The sequence below is a fragment of the Arabidopsis thaliana genome, chromosome 3, assembly GCF_000001735.4.
Source record: "Arabidopsis thaliana chromosome 3, partial sequence".
NCBI classification, from domain to species: Eukaryota; Viridiplantae; Streptophyta; class Magnoliopsida; order Brassicales; family Brassicaceae; genus Arabidopsis; species Arabidopsis thaliana.
Genome location: NC_003074.8, coordinates 16,727,321 through 16,744,460, shown reverse-complemented (window position 1 = coordinate 16,744,460; position 17,140 = coordinate 16,727,321). Strand labels below are relative to the sequence as shown.

The 17,140-nt window shown below is 32.3% G+C and overlaps 5 protein-coding genes and 2 long non-coding RNA genes across 9 annotated transcripts; 4 read left to right on the top strand and 3 right to left on the bottom strand.

Annotated features, from left to right (window-relative positions):
- The first annotated feature begins 3,914 nt into the window (after window positions 1-3,914).
- DOF6 (Dof-type zinc finger DNA-binding family protein) lies at window positions 3,915-5,214 on the top strand. The gene is made up of 2 exons (NM_114430.3): window positions 3,915-4,132; window positions 4,218-5,214. Exons 1-2 carry the CDS (start codon window positions 4,109-4,111, stop codon window positions 4,929-4,931), a joined length of 738 nt encoding a protein of 245 aa, NP_190147.1. The 5' UTR covers window positions 3,915-4,108; the 3' UTR covers window positions 4,932-5,214.
- A 3,295-nt stretch (window positions 5,215-8,509) lies between these two features.
- On the top strand, window positions 8,510-10,706 carry TET3 (tetraspanin3; the record flags this gene model as incomplete). Of its 2 annotated transcripts, NM_114429.2 has the most annotated exons (2): window positions 8,510-9,119; window positions 10,144-10,706. In NM_114429.2, the coding sequence occupies exons 1-2, from the start codon at window positions 8,607-8,609 to the stop codon at window positions 10,486-10,488; spliced, it is 858 nt and encodes a 285-aa protein (NP_190146.1). In that variant the 5' UTR covers window positions 8,510-8,606. The 2 variants fall into 2 exon arrangements, with proteins under 2 accessions (NP_190146.1, NP_001326332.1); NM_001339211.1 differs by lacking the exon at window positions 10,144-10,706 and having other exon boundaries at window positions 8,510-9,212.
- On the bottom strand, window positions 9,097-10,165 carry AT3G07205. The gene has a single exon (NR_141306.1). It is a non-coding gene; the product is annotated as an other RNA (long non-coding RNA).
- On the bottom strand, window positions 10,607-11,921 carry SEN1 (splicing endonuclease 1). Of its 2 annotated transcripts, NM_001084776.2 has the most exons (3): window positions 11,791-11,921; window positions 11,673-11,713; window positions 10,607-11,413 (listed from the first exon to the last, which is right to left on the bottom strand). In NM_001084776.2, exon 3 carries the CDS (start codon window positions 11,397-11,399, stop codon window positions 10,686-10,688), a length of 714 nt encoding a protein of 237 aa, NP_001078245.1. In that variant the 5' UTR covers window positions 11,400-11,413; window positions 11,673-11,713; window positions 11,791-11,921; the 3' UTR covers window positions 10,607-10,685. The 2 variants fall into 2 exon arrangements, with proteins under 2 accessions (NP_001078245.1, NP_190145.1); NM_114428.4 differs by having other exon boundaries at window positions 11,673-11,921.
- On the top strand, window positions 11,392-11,696 carry AT3G07175. The gene has a single exon (NR_141305.1). It is a non-coding gene; the product is annotated as an other RNA (long non-coding RNA).
- Window positions 11,922-12,949: 1,028 nt separating the features above from the next.
- Window positions 12,950-14,472, top strand: AT3G45580 (RING/U-box protein with C6HC-type zinc finger; the record flags this gene model as incomplete). The annotated part of the gene is made up of 4 exons (NM_114427.1): window positions 12,950-13,273; window positions 13,363-14,105; window positions 14,225-14,322; window positions 14,411-14,472. 4 exons carry the CDS (start codon window positions 12,950-12,952, stop codon window positions 14,470-14,472), a joined length of 1,227 nt encoding a protein of 408 aa, NP_190144.1.
- A 441-nt stretch (window positions 14,473-14,913) lies between these two features.
- On the bottom strand, window positions 14,914-15,760 carry AT3G45577 (tRNA-intron endonuclease). The gene has a single exon (NM_001035736.2). The coding sequence runs from the start codon at window positions 15,549-15,551 to the stop codon at window positions 15,195-15,197; it is 357 nt and encodes a 118-aa protein (NP_001030813.1). The 5' UTR covers window positions 15,552-15,760; the 3' UTR covers window positions 14,914-15,194.
- Window positions 15,761-17,140: the final 1,380 nt, after the last annotated feature.

The following is a 17,140-nucleotide window of genomic DNA, read 5'->3' as shown; positions in this document are numbered from 1 at the left end:
ATTGTAAATCACAAAGAATAATACATTTAATATGTTTTCTTAATATCGTTTTTTTCCTAAAATCAAACAAAAAAGAACCGATGGATTATAGTATTAGTTGTACAACTATATGAATTAATTAATGTCGTTTTTTTGTAGTGTATAATTAATTCTTTGTACTTGTTTTCGTATAGGACGAAAATACCAATATAGATTCTAAACTTTAAAAAATTATGATTTATAAAATTTGCACAAAATAGTTAACTATATTATAGTATGCAAAAAGATAAACTATATATGATACCTAAAGAAATGTTAAAACTTCCTCATCATACACAAAAAGACATGAATCGATTTTTTAACATAGTTTTACAACATTTATGATGATCATAGAAAGAAAAAGAGAGGAAAAAAAAACAGTAACAAACCGAATGAAGAAGCCATGTCGCAGCACCTGACGTGATTTTATTTGGATTCATGAACGATCGTTATTCGTTAGCACTTAGCATGGTACGATAATTATGATAAATCTACTTAGATATACATCAATACATGACAAGATATAAAACAAATATTGTATGTATCTATAATAGAAGTGGGTTGGTCTCAGCTTTGAGTCTTGGCCTTGACTGAGACCACATGCTCATATCTATCAGAGCCTTCTGGGATCCCCACTTTTGTTTCTTTGTCTCTCTTCTCGATTTCTTCAAAGATTTTTTCTTTTTTCGTCACGTGTCGCATTTTTTAATCCTTATCATGCGGATCCTCAATCACTTTGTTTCTTTTATCTGATCTAAAATTCGAAACTATAATTTGTTAATAAAAATTGATTGTTGTAATGAAATAAATAAATATATTATATTACAATAACTCAAAAGAGATATGAAATGGTCATCGTTAGTTGGTTTAAACTTGATCCACGAGGAGGGTCCAATTGCAATGTAATGATCAATATTCCTTACTTGGATACCAATCATTTCTTATGAATCACTAATTTTAGTCGTAGAATGTGACAGCCTTGCAAAACGTTTATTCACCTTAATTTCCAAAGTGTCTGTAAAATATAAACTCAAGATTAGTTGGTATCTATATAATAGTAATATTTTGTTTGAGTTCTGTTGTATATACTCACGTTTTCATCTCTATGTTCTCGAGTTGTCTAAACGAGAATAGTTAGTCGCCAGCAAATTTGGAGACAAACTAAGCATTAACAATGAGTGACAACAGTAACGCCTTTGAATGATTTTTACCTCTCATTTATCTCTTATCAAAAGAGGTAATCATTTTCCTAAATTGTTACTTTATCAGTTTAGTTATTGGGATATCTAACTAATCAATTAAAAAATGGTTTAATTTTGCCACTTAATTGTTGCGAATTATTCGTTACATATATGATATTTTCGGTCACAAAAACAAATATTCTTAAAGATACATTCAACACAAAAAAGAGCCGGAGATAAAATCAGAAATAATCAAAACAAATTACACTATTTAATAGGAATAAATCAAATTTTAATCATTTAATTACTCTCAATCTCTCCCATTGTCATGTACCAAATTTAATCTAGTATATATAGTAGGTTTTCGTATCGTAATCATTCGAATTTTGGTTCCGGAGATTTGGACACCCAAAACAATAACCAATCAAATTTCATATTAGTATCATATATATAATCCCAATAATTTTATACGAATCAATTCTGACGAGAGTGTGTTGAAATAGCCACAATATTTTATATATATACACCCTAGACCCAACTATCAAAATAAATGTGTGAAATGCTCAATAGATTTACTCATTCTTCACCTATGTAGAGATGGTCACAAATACCAACGGTCAAATATCATATTATACTAAGATTTTTTTCTAGAAAATTATACTAAGATCATACAACAATCAAAGAAAACACATATTTACGTACATGTATATAATATACTATCTATTTGGCTGTGGATATGGGTGATCATGCCGATACATGTCGTTTTAGACCAAATCTTGGTCTTCATATTAGTCCCTTTTACGAAAATCGATGTTTTGTGTCTCTACTTACTTTACCTGATAGGGATATCATGGGCTACACATTCTCCGGCCAAATCTTTGCTTTTGCATGGTCATTTGTTCCGTTAGAGAGATGTTTTATTTTTCAATTAAAAATTAATTTAAAAAGTTGATCATGTGTTTTTTCTTCGATCATGTTATTATATGTTTTAGAGGTTTGAAATAGATTTTAGATTAAGAATATGTTATAAAAACCAGGTAACCGAGTTATGGGTACTTCGAGGAATGTTTTTAGCCTAGTAGTTGATTAACAAAGTTTTTGAGATTTTCAAAATAGTTTACAAGGGGATTTAACAAAATAAATCTTGGAATATGCGCAATAGGAGTATAATTTAACTAATTGAATGACAAAGAGAAGCTTGAGGCTACTTTGGGAAGCAAGTACTTTGCTTAAATCAAATTAAATATTTCTGCAGATATTATCATTATAGACGATTGGCTCATTATTGTGGATGTTGATGTCGTATAATCGATGTGAAATAATGGCATAAGAAAGAAAAATAATTAGATAGAATACAATAACTCGCATTTACAATTATTATTAAAAATTTATTGGAGGTTAGGAAATGCATAAAACACAGTCCATGAAAAATATAGATATGGCTTGAATGCTTGATAAAATATTGTAGAAGCATATAGGTAGTTGCATGCACTATTATAATCATAATATACAATGTTTTGTTTTCTTACATTTCCTATCATAAATCAAGAGTGTGAATCGTGATGGAAGCAAAACATCTAACCCATGAATCCGACAATCATAACTTAGAAGTTACAAAACCTAAACTAGTACATGCAAGAATATTTAAAATAATGGAAGCAAAAGTCATGAACCATGTGCTACAAACACAGATATTTGTGGACCTCGAGTCCTCAGAGAAACAATGTGGTCCAAGAAATGATTAATCACAACTAACTATGGAGTATTATTCTACCTTTCACCCAACATTTTGGGGAGTAATATTAAATTTAACTGCCGACAAAACAAAAATAACAAATGGGGAGAAGAAAATACAGATGATACCACATAGGACCAGCTAGAGAGAGCGTGGTGGGATTCACGCGAGAGTAGAACTTTTGACTAAAATTAGAAGATGAAGGTGGGTTCCATGTGGTGGGTGACGACAACTCAATGGAAGAATTGTGACACAAAAGAGGTTGGGGACACACATGGAGATGGGTGCCTGAAAATGGTCATCGTACAAACAACCAATTCTGATACATCATAGTACGGTCCTAGGTCACACTTCTCATCATTTCTATACAAATTAATAACCAGAAGACAAAAAACAAAGGTTGTCCCAATATATATATAATGGCAAATCTTTTATTAATCGAACAAATAAATTATTTTCTTTGAAGCCTAAGGATTTTTAATAGTTTGTTTTTGAATTTAGAAAGTTTCTAACAAAATCCGCCAAGATAAAACAAAAACATATATGACTATTTCTCATGTACATCACGACCACATTCGAATTCCGATATGATGAAAGTTAAACAATCTTTCGCCACATCATCACATGTAATGTACGCAACATATAATTTTTTGTACATGATAGAACAATCTATATATATCTAACATGCATGTTTTGTAAGACTACGGAACACATAGTTATTTGTATGTAAAGTGAAGTATTAAGGTATCGCAGTATATTTTTTCGTTTAATATGATACAAATAAAAGCCGATGAACAAGCATAAATTAGAGACAAATTGTATTGTGTCTCCACTCTAAATGAAAAAGGATCTTTTATTAGTTGTAAATCAGAAGTAGGCATGATAAATCTTTATTAATAAAAACGGCTTCATGGTTCACATTTTATGCTCCGAGTTGGATCACGTTATTCCCTCGTACGGTAATAACATTGATTAGTAACGTTAAAAAATGTAATCATATAATATTGAGGAAGCCACCAAATTCTCTAGCTACTTCCACATTCTTTTCTATATATAGTGAGGTAAGATGCTTGGCTTTTCCTTTATCTCCCACTCTTTATCTCTCCTTTCTTTCTCCTAGTTCTCTTTATCTCATACTCCTCTACATTTCAAAGAAGTTTCTCAATTGGTTGAGATGGATTATTCTTCGATGCATCAGGTACTAATCAACATCACATTCTTATGATTATTTTGTTTGAGATTAAATTGGTTTTAGATGTTCATTTAAATTTGTGTTTTGATAGAATGTGATGGGAGTATCTTCATGTTCAACACAAGATTATCAAAACCAGAAGAAACCATTGTCGGCGACTAGGCCAGCTCCACCAGAGCAATCATTAAGATGCCCTCGCTGTGACTCCACCAACACAAAGTTCTGCTACTACAACAACTACAGTCTCTCTCAACCTCGCTACTTCTGCAAATCTTGTAGGAGATACTGGACCAAGGGTGGAATCCTAAGAAACATCCCAATCGGTGGTGCTTACCGGAAACACAAACGCTCCTCCTCCGCAACCAAAAGCCTCAGAACAACCCCTGAGCCCACGATGACCCATGACGGCAAATCATTCCCAACGGCGAGTTTTGGCTATAATAATAATAACATTAGCAACGAACAGATGGAGCTTGGGTTAGCATATGCCTTGTTGAACAAGCAACCTCTAGGGGTTTCTTCACATCTAGGGTTCGGAAGCTCTCAGTCTCCAATGGCCATGGATGGCGTGTATGGGACCACGAGCCATCAGATGGAGAACACGGGGTATGCGTTTGGAAATGGTGGAGGCGGTATGGAGCAGATGGCGACAAGTGATCCAAACAGGGTTTTGTGGGGATTCCCCTGGCAGATGAACATGGGAGGAGGAAGTGGTCATGGTCATGGTCATGTTGATCAGATTGATTCAGGGAGAGAGATTTGGAGCAGTACTGTCAACTACATTAATACTGGTGCTTTATTGTAGTCTATTTATTTTAAAATTTGGGTTTGATTAGGGTTTGGATTGTGGTCGTCTTGGTTAGAGAAAGGGATAATATGAGTTTGGGGTTAATGGTAAAAGAAAATAGATATGTTGTGCTTTCTTTAAAGATTTTCAGTTACTTGGGAAATGAATTGTGTTTTTTTGTTTGTTCTGACCTGTTTTTCAATGGCCCAAATGAATAATTTACGTAGGTTTTCAAATTAGAAAAACTTAACAACTTAACAGTGTGTATGTTTCTGGCTTCCTAGTCTCCGGTTCAAACTTCGGATTCTTCCATTTACATATAAAAGCTTTTTTGTATGTTTACCATAACAATGGACCACAAAAAAAAAAAAATTGGACCCAAGTGAAAAGCAGTATTCTCTCGGACTAAAACAAAATGTTTGATTAACTTGAATGAACGTTTTGCGTTTGTCCGTTTGTGTATTTTCCAAAGTTTCTTTTTTTTTGTTAAACATTTTCCCAAATTTCTTTTGATGATGTTTCAAAAAATTTCAGTAGATTTTGAATAGGCATGTAAGCCTTAAATTATGTCGCTTGAAATCACGATGAAAAATGTGTATTATTTATTCATATCCAAAATATATATCCGCATGACGTACGCACCAAATTCAATTCGAAGATTCTGGCGTGACAAAACCCTTGTTAGAATTGAACAAACCGCCAAACTCTTTTATTACAATATGACTTGTTTTGAATCCCCAAAAAACGGTTTGATTTGATATGTTTAGGATTTCGTTGCTATATTGGCGATGGCTTTTCAAGAATAATAATATTTTGAATGATTAGTGGTGTTAAAAGTCAGGAAAAACTATTTGGAAAGTGAACGAATTTTTTGTTCAAATTATCTCTATGTGTATAGTTTATGACGATCACAAAACAAAAAAAAAATGAAATCGTTACTCAAAATAAAAATGAGTAATAATATCATCAATTTATTTTCACATGATAAAACTAAAATTCAATTAATATTTATGAAACAAAACTATCATATGTATATGATTATGAATCCAAGTTAATTTGTGAGCTACAATGTTTGGATAGTTTGCAAAAACCTTAAAATTCAAGATACGCCTCTAAGCTAGCCAATAATAGGTTTAACATCAAATTCTCTAACTTCAGTGATCAATTTTTCTGTGGCCCAATGGGCCTTAGCCCAAGAAAACTCAAAATGTTCAAACTGGTTTCTATACAGAACAGATTACGAGCTTTTAAAGAAGTTTCCAAATCAACATCACCGCTTAAGCGGAATCTGAAGTGGACAAATGACAAAATATTTCCTTACAAAATTTTGAGGGATCATTGATTAACAGATCGTAAATTTTGATGATATTAACTCAAGAAGCGCAAGATGCATAAGAAGAGAACTGAGAAATTTCACTCTGTTCATATATTATGATTGGAAGAAAAATGAATATTTTGTTTTAAAAAAAGACATAACTTTAAATTTATAAAAAAAATATAAATGATTGTTAAAAGGAAAATGTATATGTTTGTATATTATCAAAATTTTATAACAAAATGTAGCTCAAAATATAATTTGGGGTATATTTTGTCATATTAAGTTTTGCTAAAATTAATTATAATTTAATATTTTTAATTGTTTATCACAAATAAATAAAAATACTTTTACTTTTTAGAAGACAATTCATTTACATTTTCTTGGGTCAAAATTGGGTTAAAATAGAGTCAAAATCGGATTAATTTGGTTAAATTTTAGATAAGTCAAACCGGATGTATAATTATCGGTTAATTGGTCGGTTCAATTGGAGGCATAGTTTTAAGAACAAATCCGAAAGTATATGTAGTTTTATCGAGATTAAAATTTTTTATGGTGATTTTTTAAGTGACTAAAAATTTATGGTGAAAAGTTGAGATTCCAACTATTATAGGGCTGAAAATTCAGACAACCCTTCTATTTTTGAAGAATAACAATTTTTGTTTGGTCCTATCTAAATGAAAACTCCTAATTAGCTAATGCTATCTCATTAATTATCTATCTAACAAAAGCTATTTTGAGCTTAAACCCTTCTTGTTTTGGATTCTCCAACAAACATAACCTACAAATAATACAGATATATGCGGGACTAGAATCCAAATGATAACAAATGACGAAACTAGTGTAAATTATTAAAATACAAAATTTCTATCGTATTATATAGAAATGTGTGTATTCAGTAAGGTCGGTGTAGGGATTTATTCAATTGACTTCTTTAAGAGATATGGACGTTATGACAACCGGCTTTTGTATGTGTTCCATGCAAATTGATTTGAAATTGACGAATAATTTACAAAGACTATGAAAAAGGAATCGATTCCTTTGTATTGTCGCATTATTTCCCTACACGTAACATTATAGTTGTATTGTAATTTCTTTTCTTTGAATAAGCACCTCTCATTTGTATTAATACTTTAATTAGACGAGATATACAATTTCGTAGCATTTCGTTCAAGACTGAGATTGGCTATAAGTAATTTAATCCGTTGGAGTATTTTGAATAATTAATAGTCCACTTGAAGTATCTTGCAAAATTATGACTTTTAATAACAAAATTGGTTAAGCGTTACAATGAAGTGATGTCATGGTCAAAAGACATCAGCGCAATATCAAAACACAATGCCAGTTGAAACTATAAATTTCGAAAATTTAGGCATAAACTGAGATTGAACTACTTATGTCAAGATCAAGATCAAATGAATAGTCTACACATTATATACAATCTAGTAACTCCAATAATATCTTCTGAGGTAAAGCAAAATTCCATACCAAATCTCTTGTTTATATACTTTAGTAAACACATACATATGTTTTCTACTTTGATCCTCTCATGTTTCTTCTCTTCCTGTTCATATACTGCTTTGAGTTTGAAATGTGCTCCAATGGAGTGTATATAGCCTTAAACATCTTCCATTAAAAAGCATATCAACATCTTGAAATATTCTTCCTTAAGTCCATCATTTCAAATTTTGAACTTCACCACTTACTTATTTTTCTTAGAAAAAATCAATCTATATAGTTTATTCTTCTAGAATACCATTTAAGAGAGTTGTCTTGATATTTAACTCTTCTAGCTCAAGATATGTAGAAAAAATGAGCATACCAACCCAAGTGATGAATTATATGATTTCATCACCATAAGAAAAAATGTTCAAAAACATGAATATGTGGATTAATTCAGTAATTATACAAATATAAAATCTTCAAAAATATCACTGAGCTACCGACATGGTCACTAACATATGTGGATCTCAAACGTTCAAAACCTAATCCTATCTTACGTAACTTTCAAAACCTAATTATTACGTAAAAACTTATCACTTTAACTTTATATATATGCAGCTTAGATATCAATATCATGAAGATCTTTTATTTTAGTCAAAACAGCCTTAAAAATAATAAAATCAAATATTTGCGTCACGACAAAAAAATAAACAAAATTTTCTTGTTTTTCTTGGTAAACATCAATAAACTAATCAAATGACAATAACACACTACCCAATAGCAAAATCAGACTGTACTGACACGTGTCAAAGCATGTGCAGAGATATGTAAACCCATTATGTCTTCATCACCTCTTCTTTAACGCCTCTGGCTCTGCATTTCTCAGTCTTTTTGCACAAGAAACAAAGCTCAGGAAAACCTCAAAACCCTAAGCTATGAGAACAAGCAACCATCTCATAGGTTTAGTCAACTTCCTCACTTTCCTCCTCTCAATACCAATCCTCGGCGGTGGAATATGGTTAAGCAGCCGAGCTAACTCCACCGACTGTTTAAGATTCCTTCAATGGCCTCTCATCGTCATCGGAATCTCAATCATGGTCGTATCTTTAGCTGGATTCGCTGGAGCTTGTTACCGTAACAAGTTCCTTATGTGGCTATACCTAGTAGTCATGCTTCTCATCATCGCTGCTCTTATCGGTTTCATCATCTTCGCTTACGCGGTTACAGATAAAGGATCCGGTCGAACCGTACTTAACCGGGGTTATCTTGACTATTATCTTGAAGATTACTCTGGTTGGTTGAAAGATCGAGTTTCTGATGATAGCTATTGGGGTAAAATTAGTTCTTGTCTTAGAGATTCTGGTGCTTGTAGAAAGATTGGAAGAAATTTTAATGGTGTACCTGAAACTGCTGATATGTTCTTCCTTAGAAGACTTAGCCCTGTTGAGGTAACTTTCTATAATTATTACTTTTCAAAAACAAAAAACTTTCTAGAATTATTTTTCTCTTTGATGTTATCTTTTTTTCTTTCTTCTGGTTGATTTAGAATCAAATCTAGTGATATTCAGATTCATAAATTTTTTGATAAGTTTCTTGATATTAGTTTTTTTGGGGACATGCTTTAAATTTTATTTTCTTGAAATAACAATTTAGGTCCTCCATGTGTTCATGACCCATATGACGAGGGAGACTCAATTATTGAAAAGATAATTATTATCTTTTTTTTTCCAAGTGAAGAAACTTTGTGTTAATTTTTTATTAATTAACTTAGTTGACTATGAGTATTGGAGTATAGATCTGATTTAGTTTTGCCTCTAGCTTACTCCATCAAAAAAAAAAAAAGATAATAAAATGTAGAAAAATTATTTTATTAGTTTATTTGACCTGATTGATTGATTGTTGTGTAGAAGCCAATGAAACAATTTTAAGCATGTAAAAAAGGTATGATTCCTTGAACAATGATTCTAAGCTTCGATTCTTATTTGCCAGAAATATTTCTGGCCTTTGCAGTTTTGTTCTCATATGTTAAAATCTATTATTAGCTTTTGGAGCGACCCACAAAAGTATACAATTTTTTGGACCCAAATAATTATTTCTTTGTTGTATTTTTGAAATTTTTCTATTAAAGTAGACATATATATGTTCAAATTCCCAGCTTTACACGTGAGTAACCAAAAATATGATGAAGATGCATGGAACGTTCAAAAGTGTAGTTGTTCAAGTTCTTGTTTTGTCATAAATCTTGAATCTAGAAATGCTCTGTTTTGTTTATTTTCTTTATGAAAGATTCTTTTGCTATATATATTTTGGTGTTGATTATTATATTTATGAGCCTAATAATCTAATATTGTGGTTGTAATAATTGTTACTTAGAGTGTTCACTGTTTAGTGTCTCTCTTCTTTACCTGCTTATGATAAAAGAGTTATTAATATTGCGGTTTATGATATGTAATTGTTGTTGTTAATTTGCAGTCCGGTTGTTGCAAGCCACCAACAGATTGCGGTTTTTCATATGTGAATGAGACCGGATGGGACACGAGAGGAGGGATGATAGGACCGAACCAGGACTGTATGGTGTGGAGCAACGACCAGAGCATGCTCTGTTATCAGTGTAGTTCTTGTAAAGCTGGTGTTCTTGGGAGTTTGAAGAAGAGTTGGAGAAAAGTATCGGTGATCAACATTGTGGTACTTATCATTCTAGTTATCTTTTACGTTATCGCTTATGCAGCTTATAGGAATGTCAAGAGGATCGATAACGATGAACCGGCTGGTGAAGCTAGGATGACAAAATCACATCCTAGTCATTTCCATCTTTGATCAAAATTTGGAACAGTTCAAAAAAATGTATCGAGGCTTTGATTTATGTTTAAAGGTTTTAGTACTTTTGTGTATGTTTTTGGTATGTAACACATTTTTTTGTGTGTATATTATTTATGTTGGAATCGGAACCTAGTTCATTTTATATTCTTCTAGAAATCAGCATTACAACAAGACTTGTTAACATGTAAGCTTAATCATGTTCTGGTTTCATCTTCACGGCTAAGTTCTGGACTCCATCTACGTATTGTTTGCTCTTCAACTGTGTAGTCCTCTAAACACAAAGGCAGATTCATCTTCTCTGTGTTGACTTTTCTGTTGACGTAAAGAACCAACAATGATTTCGCGACGCTTCCGGTTAGTCGAACACTGCAATGGATATCGGACCACACCTTTAACCGATCATTCCCGCCAATGGACTGAACAAGAACGGCGTATTCAGAGTGGACAAGAGATGGATGATGTCTATACACCACGAAATCAACTCCATATTGTAACCCTGATCTCACAATCCAGTTCTTCGATCGTAGATGCGAATAAGCCTTGTACAAGATCGCAAAATCTTGCTTAAAGGAACTCATGGATCGCCATAAATCTACCTCGTTTTCCAGAGAACGACCGTGAAGGCAAATCTTGATGCATTTCAGTTTGTAAAACAAAAAGAAAGCTTCTTCAAAGGATAACTGAATCCATCTCTTATCTTTCTCAGCACCAACAACTAGTCTACCAAAACAACAACGATCCAAAAGCTCAGCTTCCTCTGACTCAACCGATAAAAGTACGTTACAACTTGAGAGGAAACCTAAAGCCTCGGTTTGGGTCAATGAAGATCTCAGCTCCGAGACTGTTTTCGAAACAGGTTCTGCAAGTGCCTTTGCCTCAGCACCTTTCCATTTCCACCTTGGTGCCATGGAGATGGGTCTCTCTACACTCATCATCAAATCACTATTTAGAACTCATCATTCAAAGCTAAAGGTGACCATAAAACTAGATTGTACTATGCTCAACACAAACATACAGAATCATACAACAAAACAGCTCTTTCAGGCATTTCGTCGAACACCTTCCGTTCACTATATAAATATTTCACTCAAACTACAATTCAAATCAAACTTCCTTCGAAAATATATATCCAAACAAGTTTCCAGATCAATTTCACGAAATTTCCATGGAAGAAAAAATACCTTTGAGTCTCTCGTCGATGGCCAATTTGTTTACTTAATATCTGAAGAAAAAAATTATGATTTCAACGAGTTTATATATATAATAGATGTTGGAAATTAATCCTGTAATTAACCATACTTGAGAGACGAGAGTGGAGAAGATGAGAAGAGACTGCAACAAAGAGAGAAGAAGAGATCGTAGAAGAGGAAGAGGGACAAAGAGAAAGCTTTGTCGTAGGAAGAATTAGAAAGAAGAAAGAGACAAATGGGCCATGTGTTATATGTTAAGCCCAAATATTAAGTGGGTTGTTTTGTGTATTGTTAAGACAAAACAACTAATGGCTTGATTGGTTTATCTGCTAACAACCACCTAGCGGTTGTTAACGGTCGGTTGTAGTTGTTAGCGGTTGGTACCAATCATAGAAACTGCTCCGTACAGTTTCGAACTGTTCGAAATTGCTGGATTTCAAAAATTCCTTTCCACAAGCATTTGCGGCTGCGGTTGCGGTTGATTTAAAAAGAAAAGAAATTAAAAAAGAAAAATAATCAAATTAAAATATATATTATCAAGTTTTATATTCACATTAATTCTATAAAAAAATAATTCTCTAACTTTAAATCTTCAATATTACTAATTATTTTTGTTTTGAACATAAAATTTATTTGAATAATTATTTATGGTTTTAAATCATTAATTATGTTTAAAAAATTATACTTTTTCATAATTATAGTTTTTAGTGTTTTTAATTTTTTTTAATCATATATTAAATTTTTTTTGGTAAATTTTGGTTTCACCGCTATCGTACCCGCTGATCAACCAGTCGTAAATCTCCTGCAAACGCACCCGTTTTCAACTGCTAAACTAGTCGGTCAAAACGCTAAATAACGCTTGAAACTGCAACCACCCGCTTTTGCAAACTCCCGCAACCGCAACCACAACCGCTGCGTTTAAACCATTAAAGCCCTTAGAAGTAGTATAAATATGCTTATAATGAATCTGGATAAATTAAGGGAATTAAGAAGTAAAAAGATTTAGCGGCAGATAAAGAGAGATTCCAACAATATATACACACTGAGGATAATAGTATCTTTTTTTTTCATTTAAATTGTTTTTTTTTGGGTAGAGATAATCTGCGTTTTTGTCTTTTTCGTTTTCCACATAAAAATGGCTAAGGTTTTGAAGACGTATAAAAGCAAGGGAAATTGTTTTGGTTATCGAAAGCTTAAAAAACCTTAATGTTCAATTAATTGTCTAAGAGAAATTAAAAGGCTTGAAAACAATAACTAAAGAAACATATATGGAGGAGGAAAGCACTCTAGTACGAGCAGAAGATCCAAAACACGTGGGTAGAGTCTCCAGCGAAATCAAACCTGACTCGTACAGGCTTTACTTCAAGGGTTTGGTTAGCGAGGAAACCGTAGAGTTATTAGCGGGATTTGGGGTTGCGATTTGCGACAAAGATGATAATCTCTTGTTTCAGATGAAAGAACAAGTTCATGACTCTAGGGTTACAGTTCTAGAGGTTGAGATTATGGCACTGAAGCGTGGACTAACCGAAGCTGTGGGTTTAGGGATTGATAATATCTCAATTTACAGCGATCATTATCGGATTTTTGAATTGGTAAGTTTGCTACTTGATTGTCAAAGGTTCACATGTCCCTTTGCTTCAATCTTGTTATTGATGTTTTTAATTTGCCTTGAATGTTTTAGGTCATGGAGAAATCTGCTTCTGCGGAAGAGAACTTTGCCTTACTAATGGATAACGTTCAACACATTAGACAACGATTGACGTCTAGCTTTCCTGTTCTGGTGACTAGGAATCAAATTAAATTTGTGTATGAACTTGCAATGGAAACAATAGTTTCTGAAATCAGCATACATATACCTGATCATGACAAGACTTGCAGTATATGTTCCGATGATAATTTCGAACCTGAGCTGATGTTTTCTGTTGCTTTATGCGGTCATGAATTCTGTGTTGAGTGCGTAAAACGACATATAGAAGTGAGGCTACTCGCGGGAGGTGTACCGAGATGTCTTCATTATCAATGCGAGTCTAAACTTACTCTTGCAAACTGCGCCAATCTTTTGACATCTAAACTAAAAGCAATGTGGGAACTAAGGATCGAAGAGGAATCTATTCCTGTGGAGGAGAGAGTATATTGCCCCAACCCTAGGTGCTCGAGTTTAATGTCGGTAACCAAGCTCTCAAACTCAACAAGAGAAGATGTAACTATGAGAAGTTGTGTAAAATGCGGTGAACCCTTTTGTATCAACTGCAAACTTCCGTGGCATAGCAACTTGTCGTGCAACGATTACAAGAGCTTGGGTCCAAATCCTACAGCAGATGATATAAAGCTGAAAGCTCTAGCAAATCAGAAAATGTGGCGTCAATGTGAAAATTGCAAAAACGTAATCGAACTATCGGAAGGATGCATGCATATCACTTGCAGGTACGTATAACCTCTAATTACATAGAGAGTAGGGTATGATTTGAATTTTACAATTCCTTTTATTATTTTTGTGTGAACTTGATTATAACACTACGTTGCATTTCATGGTTGCTTGGTAGATGTGGGCACCAATTTTGCTACAAATGTGGAGCCAAATGGATCACTGGAAGAGTATTTTGCACTCATTCAAGGCCGCCATATACTCCTTCAATGACATGTGTTTGCGTTTTCTTGTGCGTTTTCTTGCCTATTATCTTTTTGGTAGTTTTAGGTATTTGGGGTTAATTATAAACGTTCACATTGAGCGCATGAAGAAGAGCTGGAGAAATATATCGGTGATCTACGTCGTGGTACTCAAGATGATTGATAACGATGACAAAATCCTATATATATCGTAGTAGTCATTTCCATCTTTGATTAAACGTTATGGTACGGTTCATTATATGAAATTCTGATGAGAGACACAAAAGATGAAAACTTTGGTTGATGATAAAATTTGAATATGAATTTTTAGTTTGCTTTTGGTGTTTTGTTTTTGATAGTTAGTCACCCTACATTGTTTTGTTTGTGTCGATTATTTATGTTGAAACGATCTAGTTCATTCATTACTTAGCCTACACGTAAACTTTACAAATCAAACTTTCAATAGACATACCACCAACAAATCATGTTCTGCTTTTTCACTTTGGCGATCAGTTTCTCCATCTACGAACTGTTTGCTCTTCCACAGTGTAGTTCTCTAAACACAAACATACAGATTAGACAAGACATTTTCAAACAACTTCAGCTCACTATCCAAACCAGATCCATGGATGTAAAAAATTTTAAATCATAAAACTTTGTCAAACAGATCCTAACTTCATGAACAAGAAAACTGAAACTATGAGTTACCAAATTCCACTCACCATCATTGAAGCTCAAGTTTCACATTTCTTCAGGTACTTTCTATCAATGAATATCCGACTACACCTTTAACCGATCATTCCTGCTAATGGACTGAACAAGAACGGCGTTTTCAGAGTGGAGAAGAGATGGGTGATGTCTATACACCATGAAATCAACTCCATATTGTAACCCTGATCTCACAATCTAGTTCTTTGATCGTAGATGCGAATAAGCTTTGTACAAGATCGTAAAATTTGGCTTAAAGGATCTTATGGATCGCCATAAATCTACCCCGTTTACCAGAGAACGACCGTGAAGGGAGATCTTGATGCATTTCAGTTTGTAGAACAAAAAGAAAGCTTCTTCATAAGATAACTGAATCCATCTCTTATCTTTCTCGGCACCAAAAACTAGTCTACCGAAACAATAACGGTCCAAAAGCTCAGCTTGCTCTGATAGAAATACGTTACAACTTGAGAGGAAACCTAAAGCCCATTTCCACCTTGGTGCCATGGAGATGAGTCTCTCTCTACACAACAGAATAATTGTTTGTGAACTCATACAATTATTTACATTGATCTCATCATCAGAAGCACTGTTTAGAACTCATCATTCAAAGCTCAACTCGTACAAAAAACTAGATTGTACTATGCTCAACACAAACACACATAATCATACAAAACAACAACTCTCTCACGCATTTCTTCGAGCACCTTCCGTTCACTATACAATATTTCACTCCAACTAGAGAATTCAAATCAAATTTCCTCAAAGATATATATATATATATATATATATATACTAGGTAACTAGGATTCAACCCGTGGTACACCACGGGACAAATGTTTTATTTATATATATATATATATATAATATTAAATTTTATTGTTTTTAATTTAGTAATAAAGTTATGTAATTTTATATTAATGTTGTAACTAAAAAAATTGGTGATGATAAAATAAGAAAATAAATATTTAACATGTGTTTATCAATCTAAACCCGTTTCGCTATATTTCATATCAATCCAAACCCGTCCCGCTATATTTTTCATCTCATGATATTTTAATTTTTAATAAGTTTAAATATTAATAATGTTTTATAAAGTTAAAATATATCAATAATATTTAAAAATAATAATTGTTTTTGACTTTAGTGTGATGACATTTTTTGTAAATTTTTACTTTATAACACAAAAGTACTTAAAAAAGGTACTTCAATTTTTTTAATATATATAATGCTATTTTTTGAAAATTATTATATATAAATACTTAGTTTAATCATAATTTGGGATTGATATACTTGTATTTTTGACTAACTTTTTTATTACTTTAATGGCCTAAATCTGGGCATTTTGTTAACATTATTTGTGTCAGCAATATCAGTTTAATACATGTCCAATTTATTTTTACCAAAAAAAAGAACAAAATTTAATAAAAATCATAAAAGAAATTTTTAGGGAGTGATAATTATTTTGTACAATTGCAATTTAAAACGAAAAATGTGGATTGAGAAATAATTATTGTTTCAAAATTTTAAAATGTTACGTAACTAATTTTTTAAAAGAAAATATTGACGCATGTATTGTAATATAAGGTTTGATTCATTTTATTAACTGAAAATAAATGATTTAAAAGGAAAAATTATTGTGATTAATGCTAATTGATCCCTTAAAAGGAATGTTAGTGTGTAGTATATTGTAGTTTAGATTTGGAAAGATTTAAATTATTTTTGTGATTTTTTCTTTTAGTTTCCTAAATTTTAGTAACATAAATACATAATTAATTTTATATTTAGATTTAAAAATAAGTTTGTTAAAACATTAAATGTTAGTGGCATGACATTGTAAATAAGTTTTAACTTGAGGAATTATTTGCTAAAATGGCTTCAAAAATGTATATGTAGATGTCCTACGCAACGCGTGGGTTTAAAATTAATATATAAAAATATGTAAATTTTATATCTAAATATATATATGTAGTATTATACAAAAACAATATTTAAAATAATTTATTTATTTATGCTGAAAAAGAAACACTTGTTTGGATTAAATATTTCCAAAAGATAGTTTTTCACGCATTATAACGTAATGTTTGTGGATTGCGATGAATGCAAGACTTTACCAAACTATTTTTCTTTACTACCAATGTCTT

What these genes read in the sequence shown, in the direction of transcription:
- DOF6 (NM_114430.3), top strand. Translation starts at nt 4,109, where the DNA reads ATGGATTATTCTTCGATGCATCAG. An exon ending in ATTATTCTTCGATGCATCAG is followed by an intron (nt 4,133 to 4,217) that starts GTACTAATCAAC and finishes GTGTTTTGATAG; the next exon opens with AATGTGATGGGAGTATCTTC.
- SEN1 (NM_114428.4), bottom strand. Translation starts at nt 11,399, where the DNA reads ATGGCACCAAGGTGGAAATGGAAAGGTGCTGAGGCAAAGGCACTTGCA.
- AT3G45577 (NM_001035736.2), bottom strand. Translation starts at nt 15,551, where the DNA reads ATGAGTTCACAAACAATTATTCTGTTGTGTAGAGAGAGACTCATCTCC.